At 46.2% G+C, this 18,053-nt stretch overlaps 1 protein-coding gene across 1 annotated transcript in view; it reads left to right on the forward strand.

Annotated features, from left to right (window-relative positions):
* Positions 1–18,053, forward strand: part of EMILIN1 (elastin microfibril interfacer 1) — a 70,330-nt gene that overhangs the window by 37,445 nt on the left and 14,832 nt on the right. The window contains exons 4-6 of the mRNA XM_073557755.1: positions 9,963–12,128; positions 15,540–15,665; positions 16,566–16,583. Of these exons, the coding sequence (XP_073413856.1) occupies positions 9,963–12,128; positions 15,540–15,665; positions 16,566–16,583 (2,310 nt within the window). The remainder of the gene's footprint in view (positions 1–9,962; positions 12,129–15,539; positions 15,666–16,565; positions 16,584–18,053) is intronic.

Consider the following 18,053-nt stretch of genomic DNA (forward strand, 5'->3'; position numbering starts at 1 on the left):
ACTGGACACTTGGATTGTGTGAGGCCCACTGAATATCACAGCGCTATGTCACAGGCTCGATGGCACAGGTGTGAAAAAAGTGACTACAGGATAAGGGAGATTTTGAATTTCTGGGAGATTTTGAATTTCTGCAGACACTTGTGGACACTGGACACTTGGATTGTGTGAGGCCCACTGAATATCACAGCGCTATGTCACAGGCTCGATGGCACAGGTGTGAAAAAAGTGACTACAGGATAAGGGAGATTTTGAATTTCTGCAGACACTTGTGGACACTGGACACTTGGATTGTGTGAGGCACACTGAATATCACAGTGCTATGTCACAGGCTCGATGGCACAGGTGTGAAAAAAGTGACTACAGGATAAGGGAGATTTTGAATTTCTGCAGACACTTGTGGACACTGGACACTTCTGGATTGTGTGAGGCCCAATGAATATCAGAACGCTATGTCACAGGCTCGATGCAGCAGGTGTGAAAAAAGTGACTACAGGATAAGGGAGATTTTGAATTTCTGCAGACACTGGACACTTTTGGATTGTGTGAGGCCCAATGAATATCAGAGCGCTATGTCACAGGCTCGATGCAGCAGGTGTGAAAAAAGTGACTACAGGATAAGGGAGATTTTGAATTTCTGCAGACACTTGTGGACACTGGACACTTTTGAATTGTGTGAGGTCCACTGAATATCAGAGCGCTATGTCACAGACTCGATGGCACAGGTGTGAAAAAAGTGAATTGTAGAATTGGGCAGAATAGGAATCTCCCCAGAGTGTAGGTCTGTAAGAACGGAACAAGTCCTCCACTTATCCTTCCACAGTGACACACAGATAGCTTCACTGTGGCTGTGATAACAGCCGTTACACGGTACTGTGTGAGGAGCGTACACCGCTGTATGGTGTGAATAAATGCACGCTCAGTACCTTAGCAGGACAAAAAAAAAATTGGGATTGCTTTTAAAAAAGCAGTTTGCAGAGCAGTGGGTAAACAGCAATGCAGGAATGTCAGGAAGCCTTAGAAGGCAGCCTAACAACCAACACCGCTGATCCACCACAATATAGCCTCCCCTTGCACTGCACACACAGTGACTGGTGTGTTGCACAGGCAAAATCGCTTGCAGCAGAAGCATTTTTTTTGTCTTCTTCCCTGCCTAACGCTCTCCCTACAGAATCAGCAACCTCTCCCTATGCTAAGATCGGCAGAAGTAAGATGGCGGTCGGCGTGCACGCCCTTTTATAACCCCTGTGACGCCCACCAAAGCAAGCCAATCACTTGCATGCCCTTCTGAAAGATGGTGGTGACCCCTGCCTATGTCATCACGTTGCCCACAGTGTCCGTGGATCCTGATTGGCTGAAAAAGAGCGCTAAACAAACTTTTGAAACGCGACTTTGGCGCGTAAGTCGCCGACCTCGTGGCCGACCTCATCCTAGGGTCGGGTTTCGTTTCATGAAACCCGACTTTGCCAAAAGTCGGCGACTTTTGAAATTGTTCGACCCGTTTCGCTCAACTCTAGCCTGTACCTTGGCCGGGTCCATTTCAATAGTTGACGGAGACAAAATAAATCCCAAAAATGAAATCCTCTGTACCCCAAAAAGGCATTTCGATCCTTTGACATACAGGGAATTCTCCCTCAGGATCCGGAACACAGTCCGAATATGCTCCACATGAGAATCCCAAACCTTGGAGAAGATCAAAATATCATCCAGATAGATAATCAAAAATTTATCCACAAAGGACCCAAAAATGTCGTTCATGAAGCACTGGAAGACAGAAGGGGCATTAGTGAGTCCAAAAGGCATCACCAGGTACTCAAAATGTCCCTCCGAAGTATTAAACGCCGTCTTCTATTCATCCCCATGCTTAATGCGGATAAGATTATACGCCCCCCTGAGGTCAAGCTTGGTAAACCAGCAAGCACCTTTACCTCTGGAGAATAGATCAGAAATCAGGGGTAACGGATACTGATATTTAATAGTAATTTTGTTGAGGGCACGATAATCAATACAAGGCCTTAATGAACCATCCTTTTTGGCCACGAAAAAAAACCCGACACCTAAGGGTGAAGAGGATGGTCTAATATGACCCTTCTCCAATGCCTCCTTAATATAGGATCGCATAGCCTCGTGCTCTGGTGCAGATAAATTGAAGAGCCGACCCTTGGGGAATTTACACCTCGGGCTCAGTTCAATTGTCATAACTCCTATGAGGAGGCAAGGACGCAGACTCATTCTCACTAAATACATCATAAAAGTCCGCCAAATAGTAAGGAACATCATGCGACTGAGGAGAGGTGGAATAAAACGGAGCCTCACTAAAGGCACACCGACAACCCCAACTCACCACAGACACAGATTTCCAATCCAAAACTGAGCAGATCAGAGTAATTGCCAGAAGAAACTTAGGTTGAACACCACCCACAGAAAACGTGTGTGCAAAACGTTTCTCTCGTTTAGGGCAGACAGAAATAATATGCGAGGTATCTCCACAAAAAAAACCACAGCTTATTACGCCTTCTGAACTCCTGACGTTGCTCCCTGGACAAAACTCTATCACATTGCATAGGTTCAGACACTTGTTCAACAGGTGGCAACACCTCTCGTGCGGTCCTGCATTCACGTAAATGCCGATCAACCTGAATGGCTAATGACAGAATCGTCAAGACCAGAGGGAACAGGAAATCCCACCATAGTATCTTTTACGGCTTCTGACAAACCCTTCCGAAAGAGAGCTGCCAAGGCATTATCATTCCAGGTAGCAAGGACCGCACACTTTTGGAATTTTTGACAGTACAATTCTGCAGAATCTCGACCCTGGCTCAATGCCAACAGGGTCTTTTCAGCCTGATCAATAGCATTAGGTTCATCATACAACAACCCCAAGGCTTGAAAAAATGCGTTCACAACTTCACATTAGTCAGAATAGGATCATCTGGTTTCAAAGAAAACGCCCAATCCTGGGGATCGCCATGCAGCAAAGAGATGACAATTTTAACCCGCTGCGAGCTCCCTGATGAGTTAGGCTTTAAGGCAAAAAATAATTTACAATTATTTTTGAAATTCCAAAATTTAGACCGATCCCCAAAAAACACATCAGGAGTAGGGATCTTTGGTTCAGCAGCATGTGAATGAGCAAGGTAGGCGGAAATTCCCCGCACTTCCGCAGCGAGCTGCTCCACACGATCAGACAATTGCTTTATCTCCATTGAGAGAAAAAAAAATTCCCCCTACGGCCTCAGAGATATAGAGGAAAAAATATACACATTTTTTTTTTTTTTTTTTTTTTTTACAATTCTTTCCTGCTATTGAGTACCCTAGGATCTGTGGTATGGCGGGTGATTCTGTTATGAATGAGTCACCGTAGGAGGCAAAAACAGAAATACTAGCTAAGTCCAGAAAACCAGAGAAGTTGGCAGCTATCGGATTGCAGACCCCTGAACCTATCAACAACAACTAGCAGTAGCCGTGGGGGGTTCCTACGGTGCCCTAGACCCCTCGATTACAGCAGGAGAACTAAATAGCCTAAAGACAGAAAGGGAAATCTAAACTGCCCCAGAGCAGACCCCAAAGCAATAGGCAGCCCCCAACATATAATGACGGTGAAGCAAGATGAAAAAACACTCACACAGATAGAAAGATAGGCTGAGCAAATGATGGGGCCCAAGCTAACTAAATAGGACAGGATAGAAAAGCTGCTGTCTGCAATCCGCCAAAACCCTATCAAAACAAGAGCCAACAGACTGATAGGGAAAAAAGCCCTGAAGACGCTAGGCTACAAAAAGACTATATCAGTACTCAGGTATTTTCAGAAGACAGAGCAAAAAGGAATTCAGCTCACCCCAGCAGGGAATGGCAGAAATCCAGAAAAACAAGGCAAAACAAAACCAAAACACAAATGCAAAAAGCAGAGCAGAAAACTTAGCTTTTGAGGAGCAGGAATCAGACTGGTCTCCTAGAATCCCTCTGAGAAATCACCAGCAAGGCAGAAGGGCGTCGGCTGCCTTATATCCAGTCAGCAATTCCAGTCACCCCGTCATCATCATCCTGCTCAGGTGCTTGGTAATCAGCCTCACTACCTTCCTTCACCAGAAGAGGGAGGTCATCAGACCTCAACGGTGAAGGGGAAAATGAACTCACAACACTGTACACACATATACTACTGCTATATACTGTACACTTATAATACTGTTACATACTGTACGCACATTTAATACTGCTATATACTGTACACACATCATACTGCTACTGTACACATATAATACTGCTATACACTGTACACACATATAATACTGTCTTATACACATATAATAATGCTATACACTGTACACACATATAATACTGATATATACTGTACACACATATCATACTGCTATACACTGTACACACATAATACTGCTGTACACAAATATAATAATGCTATACACTGTACACACATGTAATATGTAGAGAGGACAGGTAGGGTGGTGGACTGAGACGAGGGAGTAGATGTAGGGTGGTGTTGAACTGTGGAGAGGACGAGTAGGGTGGTAGACTGAGATGAGGGAGGAGATGTGGAGTGCTCTGTGGGTGAGAGTGATGAGTTTATATTGGCCTCTGTAGCGGATGGGTAACCAGTGCAATGACAGGCACAAGGTAGAGGCATCAGTGTAACGGTTGGTGAAGAATATGACCCTGATTGCATTCAGGACGGATTGGAGACGGGAGGGTTTAGTAAAAGGGAGACCGATGAGTAGAGAGTTACAACAGTCCAGATGAGAATGAATAAGAGAAACAGTAAGAGGTTCTGCAGAGTCGAAAGTAAGCAAATACAGTAATCAACAAGCACGTTCTATTATCAAAGGCCGAGGGCATGTTACAATTCCAACCCTCCCAGCATATCAATACGGCATATCACCAGGTGAAATACTCCAAAAATAACATATTGTATACCAACGAGAAGAGTACCAAAAACAGCAAAAATAATTAAAAGGTAATTTTTATTAAATACTGTAATTAGATATTCAAAAAATCACATAAAACAAAATTCAGAAAAATAAGAAAAAAAGAGTCGAAAGTAAGAAAGGTTGAATTCTAGAAATGTTTTTGAGGTGCAGATAACAAGAGCGAGCCAGTGATTGGATGTGGGGGGCGAATGAAAGCTCCGGAATCAAGTATGACCCCAAGACAGCGGGCGTGTTTCTGGGGAGTAATGGTGGAGCCACACACGGAAATGGCAATGTCGGGTTTGGAAAGTTTAGTAGAGTAATTATAATAAAGGAGAGGAGTGGAGTCAGAGGTGTAGCTGGGGTTTTATTTGGGGGGGGGGACTTCTGAGTGGACCCATAAACATTACAACCATGGTGGAGCACCCTAATTGTGGATGTAGGAGAACCTCAGCAGATGACCGCGCTGGTATCAAAAAATTCTGTTTACAAAGCTCAACATTGATATTGCCATCATACGGTGACAACATTTGGTGGTAGATACCAGTCCTGCTGCAATATGGTTATAGATGGTGACTTACAGCTGACGTTCTCTCTGATGGACTTATTCACTTCTCCCGTTTATTCCATCTGGCCCAGACCGACATGACGACTTCTTCCAGCTACGATTTGTCTGCAGAGATTACAGCACTCACATTTCCTGCCCCGTCCCCATCTATTCCCAACCTGCACAACCTCCTCATCCTGCTGATACCCCAATGCTCTGCCCCTGCTGCCATATGTGTCCCTATTACTGCACCTACTGTGCGGTACTGTGTGCCTCTAAATCAATCCTCTAGAATATATTAATTTTCTCTGCAAGTTGCCTAGAAAGCAGTGCCCACATTTTGCCCCCTAGAAAGTAATAATGCCCTCTGTGTGCACCTCTGACAGTCACAATAATCTGAGTTCCAATAAAAACAGTAAGTGCCCACTTTACATTTAATAATGTCCCGAGTCTCCCCCTGTACAGTTCACCTATACACAGTATGATGCTCTACTATACACAGTATAACAATTTCTTAGTAGCCCCCAAACTGTTTAATGGCCCCAACACTGTACAAAGGCCCCACATTAGCACCCACACTGTATGATGGCCCCCTCAATGTCTGTATGATGGCCCCCTCAATGTAATCCCCACACTGTATGATGGCCCCATAAATAGCGCCCATATAGTATATTGCACTCCCCATAGTCCTCCATACATTATATTGCACTCCTCATAAGCCTCCATACAGTATAATACACTTTCCATAGCCCTTGATAAAGTATAATGCACTCCCCATAAGCCTCCATAAAGTATAATGCACTTCTCATAAGCCTCCATATAGTATAATGCACTCCCCATAGCCCTGTATATAGTATAATGCACTCCCCTTAGCCCTCCATACAATATAAAGCACTGCCCGTAGGTCTCTATTTTGTATAATGCACTGCCCGTAGGCCTCAGTACAGTATAATGCACTATCCATAGGCTTCTATACAGTATAATGCACTCCTCATAGGTCTCTATATAGTATAATGCACTCCCAATAGCCCTCCATACAGTATATTGCACTTCCCATAGAATTCAATACAGTATAATGCACTTCCCATAGACCTCCATACAGTATAATGAACTCCCCATAGGCCACTATATAATTATTATTGTTACTATTTATTATTATTATTATTTTTAGTAGTAGTATTAGTCGTAGTAATAATAATAATATAGAGGCCTATGAGGAGTGTGTTATACTGTATGGAGTGCTATACTGTCTATATAGTACAAAACACTCCCAATAGGCCTCTATATAGTACGATGCACTCCCCATAGGTCTCAATACAGTGTAATGTACTTCCCATAAGGTCTCCATACAGTATAATGTACTCCTATAACTCTCCTTAAAGTATAATGCACTCCCCATAGACCTCAAAACATTACAATGCACTCCCCATAGTCCTCCATTCAGTATAATACAGTCCCTATAGGCCTCTATACAGTATAATGTGCTACTCATATACCTCTATATAACATAATGCACTCCCTATAGGTCTCTATATAGTACAATGCACTTCAGAAAGGTATCTGTATAATAAAATGCACTCCCCATAGGCCTCTATGTAGTATAATGCACTCCCCATAGTCCTCCATACAGCATAATGCACTCCCCATAGTCCTTCATATAGTGTAATGCACTCCCCATAGTCCTCCATATAGTATAATGCACTCCCCATAGTCCTCCATATAGTATAATGCACTCCCCATAGTCCTCCATATAGTATAATGCACTCCCCATGGTGCTTCATACAGTATAATGAACTCCCCTTAAAACAATAATCACCTCTTCACCTCGTTCCCCAGCTGCCCCGGTCTCAGCAGTCAGCATTCAGAGTGCCTATACAAATCAGCACAGTAGGAGCCATAATGTCATAATCGCCCCTGCTGCACTGAGACGTCAGACACGGAGGGGGAATGATGGGAGAGGGAGCGTCAGTTAACGCGCCATCTCTCATTGTTTTCTGCTGTATCGACATCCAGGTTGCTGACACAGTTGAACTTGGCTAATAGGTGGGGGGCCCGGCGCTGGCACAGGCCCCATAGTGGCTGGGCGGCAGTGCAGGGAGATCGTCTATCTGCTCTGCTGGAGAGTTTAAAGGAAACCTGTCACCTCATTTTGCTGATATAAGATGCAGCCACCACCTTTCAGGGCTTATCTACAGCGTTCTGTAATGCTGTAGATAAGCCCCCGGTCCGACCTGAAAGGGAAGAAAAACAAGATTTATTATACTCACCCGGGGCAGTCGGGTCCGATGGGTGCCACAGGTCCGGGTCCGGCACCTCCCAGCTTCATGTGATGTCGTCATCCTGGTTGCTTAGTGCCGCGCTCCTGGACAGGTGTACTGGTCTGCCCTCTTGAGGGCAGAGCGAAGTACTGCAGTGCGCAGGCACTGGGCCTCTCTGACCTTTCCCGGCGCCTGCGCACTGCAGTACTAGGCTCTGCCTCAACAGGGCAGATCAGTACGCCTGCGCAGGAGCCACGACAGGAAGCAAGGAAGATGACGACATCGCATGAAGATGGGAGGCGCCGGACGCGGACCTGTGACACCCATCGGACCGGACCGCCCCCCCGGTGAGTATAATAAAACTTATTTTTCTTCACTTTCAGGTCAGACCAGGGGCTTATCTACAGCATTACAGAACGCTATTATTATAGGGGAGACTCCAGAAAAATATTACGTAGGGTCCCCCTCTAATTACTAACTATCAAAGGCTGGACAGACAGCTGTGGGCTAATATTAATAGCCGGGGAAGGGGTCATGAATATTGGCTCTTCTCCCAGGCTAATAACATCAGCCCTCAGCTGCCCCTGAAATGATGCACTTACCCTCGCTTATAGATGCCTCACCATTACTAAACCCTTGGCTTGATGTCAACTGCCAATACAAAGCTGACATCAACTTCAATACTATTACCCCAATTGTCACCGCACCAGGGCAAATGGGAAGAGGGAGCCTAAGTGCCAGATTTGGCACATCTTATGGACGCGCCATTTCTGGGGCAGCCGAGGGCTGATGTCGGTAGTCTGTGGGGGGCAATATCCCTGGCCCCTTACCAGCCAGTTAATATCAACCCACAGCTGTCTGTTTAGCCTTTGCTGGTTTGAATTTGTAGGGCCGACCCTACATAATTTTTTTTCTGGGGTCCCCCTGTAAACTAACCAGTAAACACTAAGCAAACAGCTGTGAGCTGTTATTAATAGCCTTGGAACCTTTTGGGATATTGTCCCCTTTCACATATTATTAACATCTGGCTTTCCCTCTGCTAGTTATGAAAATTAAGCAGGAGCCCAGTCCATATTATTAAAATTGAATTTTTAATTTTGCACAGGATGTGCAAAGGTTCTGAATCTAACTCCCATCATTGTAGCCTTGTTGCGCTAATCTCAGGGGGACTAGGCGACAATGATGAGAGCTGCCTTCAGCCACCGGCGCCTGGTCATAGCGCAAACTGTACTGCTTGTCCCAGGGGACGGTAAATGTGACACGGACAGAAAACGGATAGACAGATGTCACGTGTGTACATAGGGATGGCATACAGACCATGGATATCACCAATACTGGTTTTTCCAGTACAGGAATCCCCAGGACGTGTGAAGGAGACCTAACACATCAGAGCACCGTGGCCACCTTTTGCTTAATGACAGAAGCGGCTGTGGATCTGGGTGGACCCCTCCATGTAACTTGGTCCTGGACGATGCCCCCCTCTGCCTACCCAGTTGCTACACTACTGAGTTGACTTTTACCTGAACATCCTCCCTCATTTTCTGTACAGACTGGCTCTAGTGATTTGAGGAGGAGAAGACTGTGACCTGTGTCCTCTTGTCCTCATCTCTGCACACTGCCTGTTGTAATGAGGAGATATTGACACATGAGCGCTCTTGTAATGACCTCTGCATACTCTGAAGCTGTGATCTTCCCCAGATCCCTTGTCTCCTGGGTCTTCATCTCCTCCATGTATTAAATGTTGGGGTCCTCATGTCAGACCTGAGGCCTTCAGATCTCATTTCCAGTCAGTAATTAGTTGCTATCTCTGAGACTATTGTAACACTAGATGCCCATGATTTTCTTTGTATTGTGACTTCAGTCCTTCTGGTCATTTGGTGAATGAACACATTACCCCATGGCTGTAGAGAGATGGGGTCTGTTAGCTGCCCCTTAGCTGTCTCCTGTTCAGCTGTTTCTTCCCCGCTGTCTCCCTCGGGGTAGACTCCTTCTCCATCATTGCATGTGTCTTTGTTTTCCTCTCGGATCTGCAGTTTCTTACAGTTCACTCTTTCTTACTTTCTTTCTTACTCTGTTTAGTTTCTCTCTGGGCTCTGTCTTCTCTTCAAGCTACCAGTCTTCCTAATACGTATTCATCAGAAATCTCTACCAATATGAGGTAATACCAGAAATAAAGGTTCTTAAGCTACAGTCCATTTTGGAATACTCTCTAATTGTCTGTCCTGTTGTTTCTGTCAGGTCAAGGAGACTCTGAGAAAGTGAAGCAACTGGAAGACAAGGTGCAACGTCTGACCAAGGATCTGCAGAGCTTGCAGTCTACTTTACAGGGGATGAATGAGAAATTCCAGTCTGAGATTCGTTTGACTGTGGAAAATGTGTTGAATGGGAAGCAACCAGCAGATTCTGCCTCCAGCCAGTCTGACATTTCGGAAAAGCTAAATGACATTCAGACCCTCCTGACCAATCTGGACAAGAAAGTAAAAGACCACGATCAAGAGCTTGGAAACTTGAACCCCCACCAGCCTCCTGGCAGTTCTGGCATCACTACAGGCGTGAGAGGAGACATCCTAAAAGAGGTGGAAAGAATGATGCAGCAGTCATGTTCCACCTGCCTCTCTGGAGTGGAGAGCTTCCGTAATAAACACAACGAGGACCAGGACCGTATACGAGGGCTAGAGAAACTTATCAACTCTGTGGACCTGAGAAACAGAGAAGCCGTGCAGAACATCCAGTCACATGTGGTGGAGATGACAAAACGGCTCCCAAAGGATTGCTGTGTGGAAGTCGCTGATCTGCGCAGAAGAGTAGGTGATGCAGAGAGGAGAGCAGACACCTTGTCTGGATCTGTGGTTGCACTGACCATCCGTCTAGACAACGAACTAGGGGACGGTAATAATGAGATCAGCCAGGGGGGCACTAACCTGAATAGTCGCCTATCCGACATTGAGGGGCGAATGAACATCACAAGAAGAACCTTGGAGGAACATTATTACAACTACAGAGATGAGCTGAAAAATTATTTCCAGGATGAAATCGATAAACTCAGAGATGATTTCAAGAACCGCATTCAAGGCAATGACTACAAAATCAACATTCTTCTCACTGAGCTGGGCAACAGTTCTGGATTCCGGGATCAGATGGAGCAGAAGATGCTGGATTTCTCCGATGATTTTAACTCCCTGAAAGATCAGGTAGGAAAGAATGAAGATCGCATTAGAGAAGTTGGTGAAGATGTGAAGATTCTGAGCAGCAAGGTGACCAACTCTGTCCACCAGTGCAGGGAACAGTGCAGCAAGCAGAGTTCAGATGTGACTGAAGCCATCTCCGACTTGGAGAACCGGGTGAAGCAGAACACAGACCAGATTGAGATTATCCATTCCGATATCATTGATCTGAGAGAATCGGGCATAAAGATGCAAGGGTCTCTCAATGACTTGGGGGATGAACTCAGTAATGTTAAGACCTTTGTGAATGCTAATGGAGACTCCTCCACAAAGTTATTTAATGACCTCAAAGATGCCCAAGACAGATTCACGACCACCATCCTGGATGATCTGGACAGATTTGATGTAAACATCGCTCAGTATCAGAATGACACTAATGGAAAGATGCTTGACATGGAGAATGATATTGCTTCTCTTAAAAAGATGATACAGTTTGACTACAGGAGCTGTGGACAGGTGTGCTCCAATCTGCAGGAGGAAGTGGGCAAGTTAAAGGAGCAGGTGGCAGAGTGCACCGCCACGTGCCAGGCAATGCACAAGAAAGCCGAGGAGGGCCTCAGCGGCTCCAGTAAACCTCTTGATGGCTTTACTGTCTTTGGAGGAAGCTCTAGTGGAGAACTGAAGCATTTACAGGGAGAACTTTCTAACATCATTGTGACCTTCACATCCTTGAATGACAGTGTTAAAGATCTGCAAGAAAGTGTGGAGAAACATGAGACAGACATCCATGACCTGGGGACAACCAAGCACAAGCTCATTTCAGAGATTAATAAACTTCAGGAGGAGGTGACCGAGCACATTAAGGACAACACCGAAAAGTTCCACCTCTTCCAAAAAGAAATCAATAGTTTTACCAGCATGGTGTTAGAGGAGAGCCAAGAGTGCCGGCGTTCCTCTGGAGGACTGGAGGAGCGTGTCAGTAAACTGGAGAATGTCTGTCTTAAGCTTGATACAGTTTCAAGTAGTTTAAGTAAGATAAAGGAAACCCTAAATATGCACGTGTCCGGTCTGTGGAACTGTGTACATGAGATGAACAGCACCCTGAGGACTCACACCGCCTGGTTTGATAAACTTCACAATAAGCAGCTCAATGGCATCAATGGCAGATTGAACACTCTGAACAGCTCCATGCTGATCCTCTCCTCTGAGTTCCAGAACTTCACCCTCCAGGACTTTATAGGTAAGACAGTGGAGTTACATAGTTAATACGGTTGAAACAAAAAGCAAATGTCCATGAAACTTAACAGAGGTGTCACATACCCGCTTCTCATCACGTGATTTGGGGTTGCACCTGCAAGGGTTAATCTATCTCCTCTCACTCAGTCCAGCATTCAACCTCTGTTCTATGGTGCAGTGGGAACATAAATCACACCCCGACACAGACCACGCACCCCGCTCATACGCGCTGCCACCACTCAACGAGCTGCAGTCTAAGACAAATGTTAATTACTGCTGGTCATACAGGTATACATATACATATTTCACGACACCTCCCTCCTTATGAACTAGCATGGGGGTTGACTTACAGGTCAGCTCCCGAGCATGGATCTGGTTCCGCCCCACCTTGGCGAGATAGGCCATCAGCATTGCCGTGATCGGCTCCTCTCTTATGTTGAATTGTGAACTGGTTGAGCACCCCCATCAGCTCAGACCTCTGACTGTGGATAGCTCAGGGTTAAACGCTGCGGACTCCAGGGACTCCATATACTGAGTCCCAGCCCCCACATCTAGTAACAGATCAGCCTCCCCCTCTTCAGGCAGGCTACAGACAGGTAATACACAGGCCTCCCTGTCATGATGAGCCTTCAGCATATTTCCATGGAATACCTTCTGACGCTTGGCATGCTCATCTAGGGTCACCACATAACATCATTTAGCCGCTTGTGTACAGTGTATGGTCCTTCCCATGCGGCCTGTAATTTATTCTGTAACATAGGGGCCAACACCCAAACCTTCTGCCCCTCCTCATAGGCCCTCAGTCTGGCATCACGGTCCGTACCAGACCTGGTTGATTTGGGCCTGGGTCACGCTCTCATGGGTCAGGTTGCTCAGTTTTTGCATTCTTTCTCTGAGTCGCAGTACATATTCAACCACCGAGACGTCCGTAGTTTTGGGGTCGCCCTCCCAACTGTCCTTAATCAAATCAAGTGGCCCCCTGACCCTCCTCCCATAAACCAGTTCAAAGGGGGAGAATCCTGTAGACGCCTGGGGTACCTCTCTGTACGCAAACAACAGATGGGGAGGTGCCGCTCCCAGTCTCTTCCTTTAGTCTCCACCAGCATTTTGAGCATTTGTTTCAATGTTCCGTTAAAACGCTCGCAGAGTCCGTTGGTTTGGGGATGATGGGCGCTGGCCACAAAATGCTGCACTTGTATTTCCTTGCAGAGGCTTTCCATCAGATCGGACATGAATTGGGTTCCCTGATAGGTTAACATTTCCCTGGGGAAACCCACAGGAGAGAAAACAGTCAGTAAAGCATCCGCCACTTTGTCTGCTCAGATGGAGGACAGTGCCATGTAGTGAAATATGTATATGTATGCATGTATGACCAGCAGTAATTAACATTTGTCTAGACTGCAGCTCTCTACACAGGTCATGACCTCATGTTATCCTGAGAAGGCAGTCTCCTGTCTCCGATCTCATTGGTCCTCACATCAGAGCCGGCCACAAAGAGGACAGCAGGTGGAGACTCAGACGGCTTTGGGGTGGTAGTTGGCCGTTTGTCCCTTTCAGGGCAGACAGCGCTAACATGTCCCACTTTGTGGCAGGAGAAGCATTGGCGTGTATCACCTAGAGAATGTGTATTCCCTGGGTCCCCATAAGAGGTGGGCATGGGGAGCACTGTTGATCGGCCGACAGAGGGAGAAGGGTCCCCGTTTGGCTTACCTCCCTTCCAGTTGAATCCCGGTGGCTTCCGCACCTCAGGCATCCTGTTAGCCACATAGCAGTCGGCAATCTTTGCAGTCTGATCCGTAGTTTGCGGCTCTCGATCACACACAAATTGTCGTACATCCGTGGGGCACATATGAAGAAATTGATCCTTGACCATAAGATCCGTTAAGTCCTCAAAACTGTTAACAGAAAGTCCCCTTATTCATTGGTGGAACGTGGTCCGCATAGCTGTCCGTTGATCCACGTTGTAGATTCTGGAACGTTCTCCGATACACTTCTGGGATTAGGTTGTATTTTCTGATCAGGGCCTCTTTTATGGCCTCATAGTTCCCAACTAGCTCTGGTGGGAGTCCAGAAAAAACTTCCAGGGCTTTGCCTCTCAACCCTGGGGTTAGATACTGTGCCCACTGCTCACTGGATAGATGGTATTGCCTGCAGGTTTTTTCAAACCCCCGAAGGAAAGTATCTAAATCCGTATCCTTCCCCATCACAGGGAAGTTTTCCAGACATGGTTTCCTTGGATTTATATCCTGGAGAGAGGTCAGCTGTGGACTGTTACCCCTTTCTGTTTGAGCCATCTGAAGCTTGAAAGCTCTCTCCTCCCGGCGTTCTGCAGCCTCTCTCTCAGCCTGGCGTTCTGCCGTCTCTCTCTCAGCATTCTGCAGCCTCTCTCTCCTACCGGCGTTCTGCAGCCTCACTCTCAGCCTGTCGGTACTGTAGAATAAGCTGCAGGCGCAGATCGGGATCATTTGTTCCCAGCTGTTGTAAGTCCATTTGTAAAGTAGAGTCCAAGGGCTCCTCAGCACTGGCATTACTGGCACTTCCAGCAGGTATCTCCGGTACAAGAGGTAGCATTGCTGGGTCTCTCTGAGGTGGACTCTCTCGTTGGCCAGATGTTTCAGTACTTTGCTCCATGTCCTGCTCGACCAAGGCGCGTATCAGCAGTTCCATGGATGTCAGCTGTCTCTATTCCTCTCTGCTCACAGAGGTCAGTTAGAGCCTCTCTGCTCTGCTTCTTGTACAGGGCTGCCATATCGATGAACAGCCTTTGCCAAATAAAAGATAGAAAGAAAAGCGGGTAAGGGAAACTGTTTGCAAGTATGTCTAAGCACCGAGCTGGACCTTGTAGAGCTGGTGCACTCCTCGTAAGGATACCAGTTCTTTAGTACAGGGAATAATTGCTGACACCATGCACTAATGCTCTAATAGAAATAAATTCTATCCCACCGCTGCCACCAATTGTCAGGTACCCGCTTCTAGCACGTGACTTAGAGTAACTCTTGCAGGCGCAACCCCATCTCCTCTCACTCAGTCCAGCATTGAACCTCTGTCCTATGCTGCAGTGGGAGCATAAATCACACCCCGACACAGACCACGCACCCCATATGTTCAATGTGATGTCCGACTTTCAAAACGAGATTGAATTGTCAGCTCTTGTCCCTTCTCTGGAGATGTCTTATGGATTTTAATTTTTGTATGACACCTTTGGTATAAAACATTGTAGTTGAGGAACAGACCAAATTGTAGGAGATTGAAGAATCAACCGAGATCCGATGTAAGAGCTGAAAGAGAAGATTACCCGAATTCCACCTCCACTTGAGGGGAGTAAAGTGATCAGGTCACTATTGTAAGAGCAGTCACTTTCAGGCACCACGTGTCAGGGTTCCAAATGATCATTAACTAGATTCTTCTCTATCAGGACCCCCAGGTCTACCAGGTCCTCCAGGGCCAATAGGAAAAACAGGGCCTCAAGGACCACCAGGGCCACAGGGACCATCTGGGAAAGATGGAGTTCCTGGAAAGCAAGGACCTATTGGACCACCAGGTGAGAGATAGATTTCAGGGGAAATACTCAAGTACAATGTAATTGTTAGGTTTTCAATTTGGCTGGTGTATTTTTTGGCACCAGGTTCATGGGATAAGGTCATGATCCATGGTCACATGTTAGAGCCACGGACTAGGGCCATAGTCATTAAAGGGGTTATTCAGGTCTTTAAATAAATATACCTAAGGACTAACAGGCATGGATTTGTTACCTACCTTCCTTTTGTGCTGGCGCATTTCTCACCCAGCACAGAGCGGTCACAGACTTGCACTGCCGTCACGTCAACAGAGCGTGAGTTTCTCTTTCTGTCGACAGGGCGGGACTACTGGTGTCATGCTGATTGACAGCCGTCTCTCCACCGTCTAATTGATGAAAGCCAGCTGTCAATCAGCATGACACCAGTAGTCCAGCCCGGTCGACAGGATGAGAAACTGCTGCTCTTTTGACAGGAATCGGCTGAATCTCCAGCAGGAGCGGTCAATGACTGGTGCCTGGTACAAAAGGCGGGTAGTTGCCTCTGTTAACCTCTACATGCCTCTTAGAGCTTAGGCACCTTGTTTTTTTTTTTTTTTAAGTTCCGGATATACCCTTTAGTGAAGATTCTTAGATTAGGGCCAAGGGCTAGGGTCATGGCTTAGAGCTCTGAGCTCTGCTCGTATATTTTGATCATGGGCGAGGATAATGTTTATAATCATTAGTTATGGTCATGGGCTTGACCCGTGGGTTACGTTACTAAATATGCGTCCATCACCCAGATCCTCACTATTATCACACAGAATAGTCAGTGTTTCCTTATATTAGCTGAAAGTTCCCTTCTATTTATGTTACACATTTATCTATGGTCTTATCTGTTCTTTAGACATCTCTTCTGTTATTAATTCACATTTCTTTTTTTCATAGGGTTTCAGGGTGAACAAGGTGAGAATGATATCCTACTTCTCTAACATACAGGTTGTAAATCAAGACCACGACTTATAGATTCTATAACCATTATATTATTACATCCATGGACAGGAGATCAGCAGATGTCACCACTAGATCATTACATCCATGGACAGGAGATCAGCAGATGTCACCACTAGATCATTACATCCACGGACAGGAGGACAGCAGATGTCACCACTAGATCATTACATCCATGGACAGGAGATCAGCAGATGTCACCACTAGATCATTACATCCACGGACAGGAGGACAGCAGATGTCACCACTAGATCATTACATCCATGGACAGGAGATCAGCAGATGTCACCACTAGATCATTACATCCACGGACAGGAGGACAGCAGATGTCACCACTAGATCATTACATCCATGGACAGGAGATCAGCAGAAGTCACCACTAGATCATTACATCCACGGACAGGAGGACAGCAGATGTCACCACTAGATCATTACATCCATGGACAGGAGATCAGCAGATGTCACCACTAGATCATTACATCCACGGACAGGAGGACAGCAGATGTCACCACTACATCATTACATCCATGGACAGGAGATCAGCAGAAGTCACCACTAGATCATTACATCCACGGACAGGAGGACAGCAGATGTCACCACTAGATCATTACATCCATGGACAGGAGGACAGCAGATGTCACCACTAGATCATTACATCCATGGACAGGAGATCAGCAGAAATCACCACTAGATCATTACATCCACGGACAGGAGGACAGCAGATGTCACCACTAGATCATTACATCCATGGACAGGAGATCAGCAGATGTCACCACTAGATCATTACATCCATGGACAGGAGATCAGCAGAAATCACCACTAGATCATTACATCCACGGACAGGAGGACAGCAGATGTCACCACTAGATCATTACATCCATGGACAGGAGATCAGCAGATGTCACCACTAGATCATTACATCCATGGACAGGAGATCAGCAGAAATCACCACTAGATCATTACATCCACAGACAGGAGGACAGCAGATGTCACCACTAGATCATTACATCCACGGACAGGAGGACAGCAGATGTCACCACTAGATCATTACATCCATGGACAGGAGATCAGCAGAAGTCACCACTAGATCATTACATCCACGGACAGGAGGACAGCAGATGTCACCACTAGATCATTACATCCATGGACAGGAGGACAGCAGAAGTCACCACTAGATCATTACATCCATGGACAGGAGGACAGCAGATGTCACCACTAGATCATTACATCCATGGACAGGAGATCAGCAGATGTCACCACTAGATCATTACATCCATGGACAGGAGATCAGCAGATGTCACCACTAGATCATTACATCCACGGACAGGAGGACAGCAGATGTCACCACTACATCATTACATCCATGGACAGGAGATCAGCAGAAGTCACCACTAGATCATTACATCCACGGACAGGAGGACAGCA

This window comes from Dendrobates tinctorius, unplaced genomic scaffold (genome assembly GCF_039654945.1).
Source record: "Dendrobates tinctorius isolate UK_male_01 unplaced genomic scaffold, ASM3965494v1 ptg000251l, whole genome shotgun sequence".
NCBI lineage: Eukaryota > Metazoa > Chordata > Amphibia > Anura > Dendrobatidae > Dendrobates > Dendrobates tinctorius.